The following is a 17,523-nucleotide window of genomic DNA, read 5'->3' as shown; positions in this document are numbered from 1 at the left end:
TCGCTATAAATATTGCCTACTTTTTACTCAATGTTGCTTATGATTTTCTAAAGAATAAAGTTCCAGGAATCAGGGAAGCTTTACCTAGCTTCCACTGCTCAACCTACTTTACGTATAGAAAATACCAATTCTAAGAGGAAGGGAAAAAATAGGATCACTCCCTTAGCTGGAGGGGAGAAGGGAGGAACTGAGGGAAAACCAGCAAACTGCCTGGAGGTCTCTCTGAAAAAATCTTGGATAAATAACTGAAGGGATCCTGACCACGGGCCTCAGACATCTCCTGAGAGAATTCCACAGCCCACATTCCAGGTATTGTACTCACAGCCTCCAGCCACTAGAAGCAAGAACAAGGAAAGCATCAAGACCTTGGATTAGCAGGCCAGTTCTCTTCTACCTCCTATGCGCATTGTTCCCAGGAGCTGAGAAAGGTGTCCAAATAAAATACGGTGAGATGTACAAGGAAGTTGGAAATACTGATTTCTCATAGGGAAAAACTAAAAATTATTTTGTGGTGAGCAGGAGAAAAAGAAAAGGAATTTTGTGCCTCCCCACCCAATTCCCAAATCTCTTGGGCTATAATGTCTCCTCCCAAAAGATGAAAAAACCTGGCAGCCTGATTAATGGAAACAGATTTTTCAGAGTAGCTCCACACTATTTAATTCTCTCCCTCCCTGACTCCAGAAATGCTTGATTTGGCTGTGTAAAAGTAATTCTAATTATAGTGATTTACATGAACTACTTACCATTTATGCCTAATTACCCCACAGCACAATAACAATTATGCATACATTAAATGTGTCAGATTAACCTGGCTGTAAGTCTTATTTGGTAACAAAAGTAAAGGGTTCAAACATGCTCATTCTTCAGAGTTGGTTGCTCATATAGCATGGTCATCTGCTCATAACTTTCAATTTTTTATTAGCAAAAAATCTTGTTACACAGGTGGGCGAAAGCGGCCAAATAATCTGCCACCAATTATATCTCATTAATTAATAATTCTGGCATTTTGTGAAGAAGGTAACTTTTATTTTTATATTATAGCTTAGCCTTATATAAAGTTCCTTAAGAGTACAATGAGAAAAACATAAGTCCACTATAACGAACATTTAAACATCTGCATAAAAAACAAAATCAAATGTTCATAAAATCACTAATTCTTTTTATCAAAATTAAGAATGCTATAAATAAAGTTCTATCACTGGAAAACCTAATAGCCCAATTTTCCTTCTCGACAGTCAGCATATCAGTGTTTATTTTTTAGAAGAACTAGGTCTGTGGTACCTTTACACTCTTCAAAAACTAAAGTTTTTACAGATATTTTACTCAAATTACATTAGATAACTGAGTCTTTTTCAATGTTAAAGATTTAACAGACTTAAGAAACTACAGGACAAATACTACCACAAAGATATGTTGATCTATCAACTAAACATATACTCACATATACATTAGGATTTAACAAATATAAGCTTCCATTAGATACATTTGAAACTACTGGACATGTCATATCCCCTAGTTACATTAGATTACAAGTATACAATAAACTAGGGTTAGACTCATCATAGCCAATTCAGATATCAAAGGTGGAAGGATGGAAAAACACCCCTAAGGAGAGCCAAACAATAATTTTGGGGGGAGGAGGGCTCATGGGTTTTATTTTGCCAAACAGTAATTTTAAACCGGAGAGGTGGAGGGTGGGGGGGGGGAGGGGGGTGGACACTGTTGAATTGGCAATCAGATAAGTTAATGATTAAAGAATACTTTTGATTGGATAAAATTTCACCAATCACAGTAAGCTGAGACAAGAGATGATGCAGAGCGGAGAGCAGGAAAAAAAAAAAAAAAAAAAGACTATATTTCCAAAAGCGAAAGAACTAGAAAGGGAACAAGATACAAAATTCATAAGCGTAATTTAACTCTCAGATAACCAAAAACTCCAGTTAAGTAAAACATCTTGTTTCCTGGCTATGACACATAACCAAGTTGTTATTTTATTTGGAAGGCCACCTGTATTGCAAACTATAATTAGTTATACAGTACATAAGCAGTCTACATTTTCCAAACTATTTAGTTCTTTACTCACCTAAAACTTTTGGAAATATGGAGGAAAGAAGAAAGGCTGGCCATCAAAAAGGATAATTCATTATTTCCTATAACTATTACACTGTACTGGCCAATCATAGAGGGTACTACAATCACAGTCCACTTCCGAGGGAAACTGCCATGCTCACAGGAGCCCCGGATGGAACCTTATGCAGAGATCCAATCTTTATGCTGGCTAGTGGCATCTCAAAAAGCCTGTATTAAGGCACTGCCCAAACGATGATGAAATGATTGGTTGGCCTATTGCATTCTTATTCAAGAGTTTAAACCACAGATCCAGAGAGAGAATTTAGAAGTCAGTGGAATGACTAGAAGTGAAAAATGGACATGGGGGAAAAGGAACAGAAAAGAGATTACATGAATGAAAGAGCACTGGAGTGAGAATCATCTGGTACCTGCTATTACTGCCTGTCATATCATCAAAGCTTTCAGAGCCACTGATGCTGCCAGCTCAAGCTTCCTGAGGTCTGCCTGTGCAAAGGAAACGTCCTTCATTTCCATTTGCATAGGTAGTCTTATTCTACATCTCCATTTCTTTCTGTAACCTAAATGAATCTCTATCCCTTTGAACCAAAAGATGTTAACACAATGCCTTTTTCTTTATATAAAAATAAAACTATTTAATTATATCCTCATGCTTTTTAAAAAGTAAAATTACTTTTAGTAGAGTTTTTAAACAAAGTATTATTAGCACATATTATACAGTACTTTTCAAAGTAGAAAGTTGTTAGCCAGGTAAGAAATGCTGTGGCATTTCCCCTAGATAAAACCTTGTGCCAAGTTCATAGATTCCCTAAGAGAAGCATCTAAAGGGATGAGGACTTGGTATAGAATGAGATGGGTATCCCCTTCCCCAAATGGATACTTACTTAGGTGAGGATGTCCTCAGGCAGCTACAAAAGCAGGATATGGAAGAGTGCGTGGAATAACATGATGTGTATCCCAGGATCACGGGACTATATAGGATAAAGACAGAGACTGATGCCTGCTTCTTATCTGCATAAGTCCAAGGGCAAGGTTTGGAGAAAGATGTTACACTTCTTGTGTCCTAAGTGGACACCATAAAAAGTGACATGGCTAGAGCTGTCCTGAAAGGATCCCACCCAAGAAAGCCAAGTGGAAGGGCAAGGGGGGTCCCAGCAGAATACAGTGGTGTAAGGCGTTCCCCAACAGTCATAAGATGTCCGAACGAAGCAGTGGGGAGATCCTGAGGGCAGTCCTGAAGACCTACCAATGTGCTTCAATAAAGAGCTAGCATGTCAACATCTACCACACCAAAGGCCCTTAACTGGTCACTTAAGACTGTTGTTTCTCTCTAATCATCTATCCCTCTAATTCTGACCCTAGAGAAGCCAGGCAAACAGAAAAAGGAGGAGAGAGAGGAGAAGAATAAATCATCCCACTTCACTACTGCTAATCCTGGGCCTCACCTGAGCAAGAGAAAAGGGGAAAGCTTTGAATTGCACAGAGGTTTCCATTTCGACTGGACGGCATCAATTATTACCTAAACATGAAGCAATCTGAATCCTTCTGAGGTACAAGAAAAACTGTGGTACATCAAGAAGTCAGGTAGGATCTAATAGAGCTTGTTTAAAGGTACTAGTAGAAAATGTTCAAGCTGGTTCATGACTGTACCCGACTACATTTAATCCATTTTATAAAATGCTTACGCCTTTAACTGTTCAATCTTTAGTAACACAGAAACCTCACCTTTGAAAAAAGGCCTTCTGCCTCTACACTGTATCCTTTAAGTTCTTCATGTAATTTCTGCAAACACTGTATGACTCTTCTTTGATGTTCATCGTCCTTTAGCTCATGAGATTTGATCAGAAAGTCATAGTGATCCAGAGGTCCACGGCAAACAGCCATAGCTTTCAAATAAGCCTCTGTAGCCGCAGTTGGAGGCATACTCTCAGGTGTCTGAACTGTATAGGCTATAAACAAAAACACATACAAAACTTTAGACTTCTTAAAATTAAGACATTTCATAGTACTCTACATATGTTTCTTAACTCTCACATTAAAAACCTTTAACCAATTACAAATGTATGTATTTGAGTAGTTACTATAATTATCATTTTTATAAAAATAATATAAAACAATTTTGTACAATATATTTATAATTGTCTCATTTTAATAAAAGAGAAACCATATCCATAAGCTTTCATTGTAACTCCTCTTACAGCAAGCTTAACCTGCTAGAGTCTCTGCTTTGCCTCCATTGAATTAAATGAGCCACCTGGGTTCATCAGATCCTCTCCACAGCAGGGCTGGTGTCTTTCTTGGAGTTAGGCCTAATTCTAGTTCTTGAGTACCAAGGCAGAGATGTAGAGACTAGCCACAAATAGTTTTCTACTGCCCCTTCATTTTCTATCCAAAATCACACCGCATTTAGACATTACCACATGTCCCTAACACAGGGCTCATAAAACCCCTGGAATTTCCTGAGGGATAGGAGTATCTCTTGATATACCATCACACCTGAGTTATACCAATGAGGTAACTTAGGGTAAGGCTCCAAGATAGCTTCAGGACAAGACTGGTCCCCAGAAAGACCAAGTGTTGAGGGGGTTGAAACTTTCAGCCCCACCACCTACCTCTAGAGACAGGAGGGGAGGCTGGAGATTAAACTCTATAAACACTCTTGAACGATGAGGTTTGGAAAGCTTCCAAGTTGATGAACATGAAGTTCTGGGAAAGTGGGGCACCACAAGAGGGCATGGGGCGTGGAAGCTCCCATCCTTGCCCTGTGCCTCTCTTCCATTTGGCTGTTACTGAATCGTATCATTTATAATAAACCGGTAAACATAAGTAAAGTGTTTTCCTGAGTTCTGTGAGACATTTCTAGCAAATTATCAAACCTGACCGGGGGGGGGGGGGTATGTAGGAACCCCTGAATTTGTAGTTGGCCATACAGAAGTGTGGGTAGCCTGGGCAGACCATGTGCAGCTGGAGTTTGAAATATGGCCAGTCTTGCGGAACTGAGCCCTTTCACTTGTAAAATCTGATGCTACAACCCAGGTAGTGTCAGAATCTAACTGAATTGTTAGATACCCCTTGGTGATGGAGGATCTGAGAATTCACGACCAGAGAAAATACTCTTTTCCACCCTCTCATTTTCTGGAGTCAAACAGATAAGAAACCCAAGAGTAACACTAATTTCCTTCCCCTCCATCCCACAATCCCTCTCCCCAACCCTCAACCAGGTTCTTAACCAATCAATGCTACTCAGTTTTACATCCAAATACTCTTAAATCCATTCCTTCCTCTCCTCCTCATACTACCACCCCAGCTGAGGCTCTTATTACCTCTGGCTTAGCCTCCCTCCGACCACCTTCTGTCCCAAATTTACCACTACTACAATTTCTAAAATATCTTTCATCAACTACACAGACATTTCTAAAATCTAAATGCAGTTTTATCGATAATTTGCTTGAAATTCAGCTCATTATGGTCATCAAACATAATTTTAACAGAAGCGCCTATTTTACATACAAAACCTTCCATGGAATCCTAAACTTATTAAAAAGAAAAGTGAGAAAAAGTCCTACCCTCTTCATATCTCTTTTATTCCCACACCCATACCACCCCCGTTTCCAAAGCAGTCCCTGAACCCACCTCTCTACCTCAATGGATCACATTAAATATGAATAATGTACAGAAAAGAGTTAACACAGCAGGCCTGAGATTACAATCCTTACAGAAGCCTGCTTGCAAGGTGGGCTCTTGGCTGGGAACTTAGACTCCAAATAGGTTCTCACCATTCCCAGAAATGTTAAGAGTAATTCACTGGGCCTAAATATTTGTACCATGTACAAGCAATGTGGTCCATGCTAAACCCCTAGTTTCCTTCTACAAATCTAGAATTTTAGCACATACTGAGTAGAGAGGACTATGTTCCCACCCCCTAACCCTAGGCATTGAGTCTCTAATGAGCTTCCATAACAGATAACATTTCACACCTGTTGTCACAGCTGGTTGCTGGAGGAATTAACTATGTTCTATGTGACTCCACTGGGAGAAGGCTCTTGGATGCTTGCCGCTAATTTTCTCCAGATTTTGCCCTACATGTCTTTTCCCTTTGTGGATTGTGCTTTGTATCTTTTAACTATAATAAATCATAGCTACAAATACAACTACACACTGAACTCTGTGAGTCCTAGCAAATCACCAAATGTAGGTGTAGTCTTAGGGATCCTCAATAATATAGCATCTTCATTCTAGGGTTCAAGGAATCTACAACAGGAACCCAGCCTGCATTTCTAGACCACTTTCCCTCTCTCTAAAATGCATCCAATAATACAAGAAATGATTCAGTACCTATCACATGTAATGGGTAATGTAATGGAAAATAGGGAATATCAGTGTTTTGTTTTGTTTTGTTTTAAAGGGAGGTAGAAGGACAAAAAAAATTGCAACAGTAGTGTATAAAGATTAACTGGCAGTAGAAAATCAAATTAATTTGGGTATAGAGAAAACTGGTTATGAAATTGATTTTTCTAAGTGGGAAATAATAAAGGCCCAAACTAAAATAGCAGGAATCAAGATTATTTTTTTATTACAAGTTACTTGTATCACTCGTGAAGCGGTGTAGTATTATTTGAAAGTGGACTTGGATCAGTTATAAATGTATATCACAAACTCTAGGGCAACCACTGGAAAAAAAAAAAAGGATAACTGATATGCTAAGAAGAGAAAATATAATCATATAAAATGTTCAATTAAAACCACAAAATGGAAAAAGAGTAGAAGACAAAAGTAGGAACAAAGAACAAGGGCAACAAATAAAAAACAGACAACAAATATGGTGTGTATTAATCGAACCACATCAATAATTAACACACTGAAAATCAATAGTATAAATGCACCAAGTAAAAGGCAGATTGTAGATCAAAACATAAGATCCAACTATATGTTAGCTATAAAAAAAATCACTTTAAATATAAAGACACATATAAATTAAATAGATAGAGAAAATATGCTAATGCTAATAGAAAGCAGAAGTAGCTATATTAATTTAAGACAGAGCAGAGTTCAAAACAAGGAAAGTTATGAAAGGTAAAGAAGGACATTATATAACGATAACAGAGTCCAAGAAGACATACTGATCCTTAGATAAAATACACTATCATAGTTGAAGACTTCAACACCCCTCTAGCAGAAGCAGGCAGATAAAGCAGACAGAAAATCAGTAAGGACATAATTGACCTCAATATTGAACACCATCAATAAACTAGCTATAATTAACATCTATAGAATACTTTATCCAACAACAGCAGAATACACATTCTTCTCAAGTTCACATAGAACATTCACCACCAAGACAGACCAGATTCTGGGCTATAAAACACATTTTAACAAAGTTAAAAGCACAGAAATCATAGAATGTCTGCTCTCAGACCACAATGAAATCAAACCAGAAATCAATAACAATAAAGACAACTGGAAAATTCTAAAATATGAAAAGATTAAACAACACTATAAAATAGCATATGGGTCAAAAAAGAAATCTCAAAATATTTTAAACTAAATGAAAATGAAAACATGAAATATCAAAATTTGTGGGATGTAGGAAAAGCAGTAAATGTATATATAAGGAAAAGGGAGATCAAAAATCAATCATCTAAATTTCCATCTTAGAAAATTAAAGAAAATAAGAGCAAATTAAAGCAAAAGTAAGTAGAAGAAATAATAATTAGAGCAAAAATCAGTGAAACTTAAAATAAGAAATCAAGAGAGAAAACCAATGAAAACCAAAAGCTGGTTCTTTGAAAAGATCAGTAAAATTGATAAGCCTCTAGCCAGGCTAACTAGAAAAAAAAAAAGAGAAAGGATATAAATGACTAATATCAGAAATAAAAGAGGGATATCACTATAGATCCCATGGACATAAAAAGAATAATAAAGAAATACTAAGAATGACTCAAACCACAAATTTGATAATCTAGATAAAATGGACAAATTCCTTGAAAGACACAATCTGCCAAAACTCACACAAGATGAAACAGACAATCTGAATAGGCCTACATGTATTAAAGAAATTGAATCAATAATTTAAAAATCTTCCAAACAGAAAACATCAATCCCAGATGGGTTCATTGGTAAATTCTACCAAACATTTAAGGAAGAAATTATACCAATACTCTACAATCTCTTTCAGAATTTCAAAGCAAAAGGAATACTTCCTAACATTTTCTCTATGGCCAGCATTACCCTAATGCCAAAATCAGACAAAAATATCACAAGGAAAGAAAATCACAGATCAATATCTCTCATGAACATAGATGCAAAAATCTCAATAAAATACTAGCAAATCAAATCCAACAATATACAGAAAGAATTATACACTATAAACAAGTGGGATTTATCCCAGGAATGCAAATCTAGTTCAAAAATCTATTAATCATTCAAAAATCAATTAATGTAATCAATCACATCAAGAAGCTAAAGAAAAATCAGATGATCATATCAACAGATGCAGAAAAAAACATCGGACAAAATCCAACACCCATCCATAATAAAAAATCTCAGTAAACTAGGAATAGAGGGAACTTCCTCAACTCAGTAAAGAATATCTACAAAAAATCTACAGCTAACATTATACTTAATGGTAAGAAACTAGCTTTCCCACTAAGATCAGGAACAAGACAAGGATGTTACCTCTCATCATTCCTTGTCAACATCACTCTAGAGGTTCCTAATTAAATCAATAAAACAAGAAAAGGAAATAAAAGGTCTAAAGATATAGAAGGAAGAAATAAAACTATCTTTTTTCACAAATGACATGTTCACCCATGTAGAAAATCTAAAACAATCAACAAAATAACTCCTGAAACTAACAAGTGATTATAGAAAGCTTCCAGGATACAAGGTTAATATAGAAAAATGGAACTTAAAAACACTATGCCATTTATATTAGTACCCCACAAAAAGTGGAACACTTAGGTTACTAAATAGATTAATAAATCTAATGAAATATATATAAGATCTATTATGAGGAAAACTACAAGACTGAAGAACAAAATCAAAGAACTTAAAAATGGAGAGGTATTCCATGTTCATGAAAGGAAGACTCAATATTGTCAAGATATCAATTCTTCCCAGAATAGATTAAATACAATCCCAATCAAAATTCTAGCAAGTTATTGTCTGGATATTGACAAAATAATTCTAAAATTTAAATGGAGAGGCAAAAGACCCAGAATAGCCAACACAATATTGAAGAACAAAACTGGAAGACTGACACTATCTGACTTCGATAATCAAGACAGTATGGCACAGACAAAAGAACAAAGAGATCAATGGAACAGAATAGTGAGCTCAGATATAGACCCACGTAAATACAGCCAAATGATCTGCAAAAGCAGTACAATGGAACAAACATAATCTTTTCAACAGATGGTGCTAGAACAACTGGACATCCACATGCAAACGGAAAAATATTCTACACATAGACCTTTCACCCTCCACAAAAATTTACTCAAAAAGAATCAAAGACCTAAATGTAAATTATAAAAGTCCTAGGATACAACATAGGAGAAACATAGGAGACATAGAAACCTAGATGACCTTGGGTATAGTGATGACTTCTTAGATACAAAACCAAAGGCACAGGCCATTAAGGAAATAATTGATAAGCTAAACTTCGTTAAAATTAAGAACTTTTCTGCAAAAGACAGTGTCATGGTCTCATTAGAGGACAAGCCACAGACTGAGAGAAAATATTTGCAAAAGATCCATCTGGTAAAAGGACTGTTCTCCAAAATATACAAAGAAGTCTTAAAACTCACAGCAAGAAAACAAACAATCCGATTTTATAAATGGACCAAAGACTTTAAAAGACAATTTATGATAAAGAGGGGGCTATAGAGATACATTCCTAAAAAGCATAGCTACCAATAAAAAATTTTTTTAAAATGGGCCAAAGCCCTTAATTGACATCTCACCAAAGAAGATATACAGATGACGAAGCAGCATAAGAAAAATTCTCCAGATCATAAGTCATCAGAGAAATGCAAATTAAAACAACAGTAAGATACCACTATATCCCTATTTAAATAGCCAAAATCCAGAACACTGACAAATGCTGATGAGAATGTGGAGCAACAGGAACACTCATTCATTCCTGGTGGCAATGAAAAATGGTAAAGCCACTTTGGAAGACAATCGATGGTTTTCCAACAAAACTAAACATACTCTTACCATACTATCTAGCAATCATGCTACTTGGGTTTTACCCAAAGGAGCTGAAAACTTACGTCCACTCAAAAATCTGCTCATGGATGTTTACAGCACCTTTATTCATAATTGCCAAAACTTGGAAGCAACCAAGATGTCCTTCAGTAAATAAATGGATAAACAAACTGGTACATCCAAACAATGGAATACAATTCAGCACTAAAAAGAAATGAGCTATCAAGTCATGAAAATGCATGGGGAAAACAAATGCATATAACTAAGTAAAAGAGCCAATTTGAAAACCTACATACGGTAAGGTCCTATTTCCAAATTATATGATAGTCTGAAAAAGGCAAAACTATGGAGTAAATAAAAAGATCATTAGTAGACAAAGGAGGGTGGTAGGGAGGAGAGATGAATAGGGGGAGGATTTTTAGGGCAGTGAAAATACTCTGTATAATATTATAATGATGGATGCATATCATTACACAGTTGTCTAAACCTATAGGATGTACACCACCACGAATGAATCCAATGTAAACTATGGACTTTAGTTAATTATGATGTATCAATGTAGGTTCATCAGTTATAACAAATGCACCACCCTGGTGGAGGATGTTGATAATGGGGCAGTCTGTGCACGTGGGTGTGGAGGATAGAGGGTATATGGAAATCTCTGTACTGTCCTCTCACTTTTGCTGTAAACCTAAAACTGCTCTAAAAAATAATAATAATAACATCTTTAAAAGAGAAAGAGAATCAGTCAGACAAGACACTCAAGTCTGAAAGATTGGCCAGCTTAGGCCTGGATAGCAGCTGTATAAATTGAAACACAAAAGGCTTCTCAAAAGCTGCACTAAATTAAATCTGTTACTACATCAGTGTACACAAATTATGTGATGCTGCTGCCATATTATTTTGATTTGTATTAATTTGTCTTATTGTACTCCAAATGGACAGTGGGAAAATGCCATTCTGAAGATCCACACACTAATCTACGCACATAAATGAAAGATTTTAGAGGCCCCCAAAATTCTTTGCTGTTCTAATACCTTAATTTTGTACCTTATTTCACCGCTTTCTCCTAAACTTTTAGGAAGATTCCACTATGCACCATAGCCTACATGCTGTAAGATTTAGTCAATATCACGATGTCCTAGAATCTGAAAAATCTATATAACTTTCTGGATAGTATTTTAATGGTGATATTTTTCCCCAGGGCAAAAAAAAAAAAAAAAAAAAGAAATGAGTTTCCCCAGGCTTTCAGTGTAGGCGTGATTGCTTTGATTTCCTTCCCATATTTTTTTTTTGAAGTGAACATAACCATAAAATTTTATTGTCTTCATAATAACACAAAGGTGAAGCTTAGAACTGAATCACTTGGCCCTTTCTCTTCTTATCTCTTCCTTGTTCAAAATGCTTCCATGTTTTAATGGCTAACAATCTCTAGATCTGCAGTTGGGCTCACTGCATTCAAGCACAATCTCCTTTGTGGTTTTAGCCTTTTTCCAGAAAAATGGTTTAGTCAGCCCAGCCCAGTCTCTCTGTTCCCCATCATAAGGCAGCTTTCCCTGGACATATGAAGATTCCTTGCCCTTCTCGTCCTGTGTCACTTTTGGGATTTAGTGCTTGCCACACTTCTTACAGGAAGTCCAGCAGGTTTTAGGAACAAACACCATGTTTGTTTGCTGGGGCACTATCAGCAGAGAAAGAAGCGATATCCCCCGATTTTCAAGTTTTCATCTTAAGATAGAAGTCTGGAACAAAAAAATTCTTCTGAGTTTTGCAGTTTTATAGTCTATGCTAATATGCTCTACTTAACAAATCTTGCTACATTAATAAATTATAAGCTGCAATGATGTTCTTCTTAATGACATATGTTTCATATGCAAGTTAAAGTCTGAGAAGCACTATGCTCAAGAATGACTGGGGACTCCTATAGATTATGAGGAAAAGCCTTCCTGTGAAAGTGACATTTCTGTTCCTGAATGCCAAAAGGAGTCAGCTCTGAAAAAGATCTGAGATAATATGCCAAGCAGAGGTAAGCTCTGGAAAAAACCCTAAAGTGAAAATGGAAAAAAACTTCATATTTCTGAGAAAAAAAAAAGAGTTTATGTGGCTGATTTAAACAACCAAGTTGGAATCTGTCACAAGATGATGTTGGAAAGGGAAGCAAGGACCAGTTCACGTAGGGTCTTGTAAGCCATGGTAAATACTGTGGGTTTTATCAGCAGGATTAAGAACAAGTAGAAAGCTTTGAGTGGGGATGTGACACAATTTATCTTTTAAAAGATTCCTCTGTAGAAAAAAAATTGTAGGAATACAAAGTGGATGCAGAAATAGATGAATATATGGTATGTGAATTATATTTCAAAAGGTTATTATTATATATTGTTATTATATATATGAGTTATTATATATATTACATATGTGTATTTTATAAGTGGATACATACAGATCAGTTAGGAAACTATAACAATAGTCCAGTTCGGAGATGTCTAAAAGTTGAACCAGAGAGTTAGCATTACAAGTAAATTGACCAAGATCATGTAGCTAATAGCAGCAGAAACCATTAATAAGTACTTTACATACATTAACTCATTCAGTCTTCACAATCACCCTATGAGGTAGGTGTTAGCATTATTCCTACTTTAAAGCTTAAGAAACTGAGACACCGAGGGGCTGAGTAAGTAACCCATCCATATTCCCACAGCCAGGGAGTGGTAGAGCCAGCATTTGTACCCACAGGCACAGCAAGGAGACAGGATGTTACAGTGGAAGGAGCATGGGCTCTGGAGTCATACCCTCTGGATCCGCCTCCTGACTCCACCATTTTGACTCTCAGTCACAGTAATGTTGTTCTCCGTGATACACTGGGCACATAATCACCATTTTAGGCAATAATGCCTAAAGGAAAATCAGTTTCTGCCAAAGTGTCCCCATCCTCTTCAAAAGGAAACCAGGACAGGAATTCATCCCTTCCTGTGTTTGTACTTTTACATGTCAAATAAGGATACGTGGACTGCTACATCTTAAGAACCCTATATGTATGTCATAAGCTTAATTGTATTGACACTGATTCCATAGAGCCAGAGTATAATAACACAGGGGATATGTAGACTTTGTGTATGTAGGTGCTTTAAATTGGAATGGATTTCTAGTTTTATACATAGGTAGATATCTTAGAGATGTTCTTTGAAGACTTAAACAAAATGGTGGGCCAGACGGTTTCAAAAGAAAGTGAGCACTTTCACTTTAAGAAATACTATTTTAAAAATTTGCTTCATCCCTAAGTTTTTTTGATTTATGTCAAAAGTGGGACTGAGATAGCCTGAAAGAAAAAGATCTCTATTCAAAAAATATTTCTGGATGTCAGAAACAAGGCAGAGTGAGAGATGTCCCCAGACTTTCCTTTGAAACAACAATAAGCTAAACATCTAAAGTTCAACAAAATACACGCAGACTGCACACCAGCACATCTGAGTGTGGGATCTGCGCATAAGATCTACCACAAGTAAGAACCCCGGGTGTCCGGCAGTGGACTCAGAGAAACAAAGATGCTGCCTCTGGCAACTGGAGTTGCCTGTAGGAGGAGGGGGTGGGGAGGAAATGCGGTGAGATCCCTAAACAGCCCTGCCATGGAGAGCCGTGAGCTCCACTCAGCTGGTGGCAGGGCCCAGTCATCAGGGCAGAAGGCAGAGAATTGGGGATGGCAGACAATTATCTCAACCCAAAAAGGCCTTCACCAAGACACATTGTGTTAAATTTAGTAAAAATCAACGACAAAGACAGAATTCTCAGGGCAGCCAGGGAAAAGAAGATGGTAACCTATAAAGGAAAACCCATTAGATTTATCATCGGACTTCTCACCACCAACCTTACAAGACAGAAAAAAATGGAATCAAATATTCAAACTATTAAATAACAGGAACTACCAGCCAAGAATAATGTATCTAGCTAAGCTCTCCTTTAGATATGAAGGAGAAATAAAGAAATAGGGAATTCTCTACTACGAGGCCTGCATTACAGGAAATACTGAAAGAGGTCAGCTCACCTAAAACAAAATGACAAAAACAAAAAACAAAAACCCCATAATTAGGAGTAAGGTGACTACCAGGCTGACAGAAGCAGAGGAGTGCAACCCTTACTAGGAACATGGCATTATAAGCTTAAAAGTAAGAAGAGATTTGCTATAGCAAGATAGTAATGCACTTTCAGCATACATAGGGACAAATTGAGACAACAATGACTGAAAAGGGGAGGATTCAAAGATCCAGATTCACAAAGGGGAATGGAAATAAGGCACGCACAGAAGAAAAGGGATGACTATATATATTTAACTATCCTTTACATACTCATAATGGTAACCACATGCCAAAGATTCAGAACCGAAATATATAACATAAAAACAAGAAGGACCAGAGGGAAAACCCACGAAAGCCAATCAAAATAAAGAAAACAGAAACACAAGGACAAGGAAGCAATAGAAACACCAAGCTACCAGAATGCAAAAGATAAAATGGCTATAAGGAGACCTCATATTTCAATAATCACCCTAAATGTAAATGAACTGAACTCACCAATAAAAAGGCACAAAGTTGCAGAATGGATCAAAAATCAAAACCCAACCATATGCTGCCTTTAGGAGTCACATCTCAGTTCGAAAGACAAATATAGACTCAAAGTAAAAGGGTGGAAAATGATATTTCAAGCAAATGGAATTCGGAGAAAAGCGAGAGTGGCAGTACTAATACTGGCAAAATAGACTTCAAAATGAAAAAAGTAAAGAAAAATACTGAGGGATACTTCATAAAGATAAAGGGAATCATGCATCAAAAAGATATAACACTTATTAATATCTATGCTCCCAATCACAGAGCCTCAAAATATATAAAGCAATTACTAACAGAACTAAAGGGAGAAACAGATCAAAACACTATCATACTGGGGGACCTAAATACCCCACTATTGGATATGGACAGAGTATCCAAACAGAAAATCAACAAGGAAATAACATCCTTAAATGATACATTAGACCAACTGGACATAATTGATGAGGCAATACTTCCCAACTCATTTTATAAGGCCAATATTACCTTGATAGCAAAAGTTGATAAAGATAACACAAAAAAAGAAAACTACAGACCAATATCTCTCACGAACAGGGATGCAAAAATCCAAATACAGCAACATATCAAGCAAGCTTCATCCCAGGGGCACAGGGATGGCTCAACATATGCCAATCAATTTATGTGATACACCACATAAACAAATCAAAAAATAAGAATCATACGATCATATCCATAGATGCAGAAAAAGCCTTCGATAAGATACAGCACTCATTTATGATCAAAATACTTAACAAAATCGGTATAGAAGGAAAGTACCTTAACATAATACAAGCCATATATGACAAGCTCTCAGCCAACATTATACTTAATGGTGGAAAACTAAAAACCTTCCCTCTAAGATCAGGAACAGGCAAGGCTGTCCACTATCGCCACTGTTATTCAATATAACATTGGAGGTCCCAGCAAGTGCAATCGGGCAAGAGAAAGACATAAAAGGCATCCAAATAGCAAATGAAGAAGTCAAACTGTCATTATTTGCAGATGACATGATTCTCTATATAGAAAACCCTAAAGACTCCGTAAGAACACTACTAGAAACAATAAGCAAATACAGTAAAGTCTCTGAATACAAAATCAATGTTCAAAACTCCATAGCGTTCCAATACTCTAATAATGAAGCGTCAGAAAAAGAAGTGGAAAAAACAATTCCGTTTGCAATTGTACAAAAATAAAATAAAATACCTAGGAATAAATCTAACAAAACATGTGAAGGACCTATATAATGAAAACTACAAGATGCTATTAAAAGAAATCGAAGAAGATATAAAGAAATTGAAAGATATTCCATGTTCTTGGATTGGAAGAATCAACATAGTTAAAATAACTTTATTACCTAAAGCATTATACAGATTTAATGCAATCCCCATCAAAATCCTATCAGCATTTTTTAAAGAAACAGAACAAAAAAATCATCATATTCATATAGAAACACAAAAGACTCTGAATTACCAAAGCCATCCTGAGAAAAAAGAATGAGGCTGGAGGCATCACTCTGCCCAACTTCAAATTATACTAAAAAATGACAGTAATCAAAACAGCATGGTATTGGCAGAAAAATAGACATACGAACCAGTGAAACAGAATCGAGTCCAGAAATAAACCCATATTTATATGGGCAAATAATTTTTGACGAAAACACCAAAAACATACAGTGGAGAAAGGAAAGCCTCTTTAGTAAGTGGTGCTGGGAAAACTGGAAAGCCACATGCAAAAGAAAGAAACTAGACTGTTGTCTATCACCACACACCAAAATTAACTCAAAATGGATTAAGGACCTCAATATAAGACCTGAAACAATAAAATGCATAGAAGAAAATATAGGAACTAAACTCAAGGACCTTGGGCTTAATTTTATGAATTTGACCTCAAAGTCAAGAGAAGTAAGAGCACAAATAAATGAATGGGACTACATCAAACTAAAAAGCTTCTGCTCAGCAAAAGAAGCATCAACATGGTAAAGAGACAACCAGCTGAATGGGAAAATATATTTGCAAGCAACGCCACCGATAAGGGCCTAATATCCAAAATATACAAAGAACTCATGGGACTCAATAACAACAAAAAAAAGAAACAATCCAATCAAAAAATGGGCAGAGGACCTGAACAAACACTTCTCCCTAGAGGACAGACAAATGGCCAACAAATATATGAAAAGATGCTCAACATTACTAGCTATTAGGGAAATGCAAATCAAAACCACAATGAGGTACCATCTCACACCTGTTAGAATGGCTATAATCAACAGAACAAGTAATAACAAATGCTGGAGAGGATGAGGAAGAAAAAGAACCCTCATGCACTGCTGGTGGGACTGCAAATTGGTACAGCCAGTACGGAAAATAGTATGGAAGTTCCTCAAAAAACTAAGAATTGATCTACCATACGATCCAGCAATCCCTCTACTGGGCATTTACCCCCAAAGACTTGAAAACCCATATCCGAAAAGATATTTGCACACCAATGTTCACAACAGTGTTATTCACAGTGGCCAGGACATGGAAGCAACCAAAGTTTCTTACGATAGATGATTGGCTAAAGAAGCTGTGGAACATATATAGACAATGGAATATTACTCAGCCATAAGAAGAGATGAAATAACTGCCATTTGCGA

The 17,523-nt window shown here is 36.5% G+C and overlaps 1 protein-coding gene and 1 pseudogene across 4 annotated transcripts in view; both read right to left on the bottom strand.

The window, feature by feature from the left end:
• The window catches only part of AFG1L (AFG1 like ATPase), a 165,138-nt gene that overhangs the window by 119,552 nt on the left and 28,063 nt on the right, over positions 1–17,523 (bottom strand). For all 4 annotated transcript variants that reach the window (XM_016160191.2, XM_016160193.2, XM_016160195.2 and 1 more), the window contains one exon: positions 3,814–4,037. In XM_016160191.2, the coding sequence (XP_016015677.1) occupies positions 3,814–4,011 (198 nt within the window). In that variant the 5' untranslated portion in view covers positions 4,012–4,037. The remainder of the gene's footprint in view (positions 1–3,813; positions 4,038–17,523) is intronic.
• LOC107518487 lies at positions 10,545–12,617 on the bottom strand (annotated as a pseudogene).

This window comes from Rousettus aegyptiacus, unplaced genomic scaffold, assembly GCF_014176215.1.
Source record: "Rousettus aegyptiacus isolate mRouAeg1 unplaced genomic scaffold, mRouAeg1.p scaffold_m13_p_1, whole genome shotgun sequence".
Taxonomy (NCBI): Eukaryota; Metazoa; Chordata; class Mammalia; order Chiroptera; family Pteropodidae; genus Rousettus; species Rousettus aegyptiacus.
Note: the sequence above shows the minus strand (reverse complement) of the source record. Positions and strands in the feature narration are given on the sequence as shown.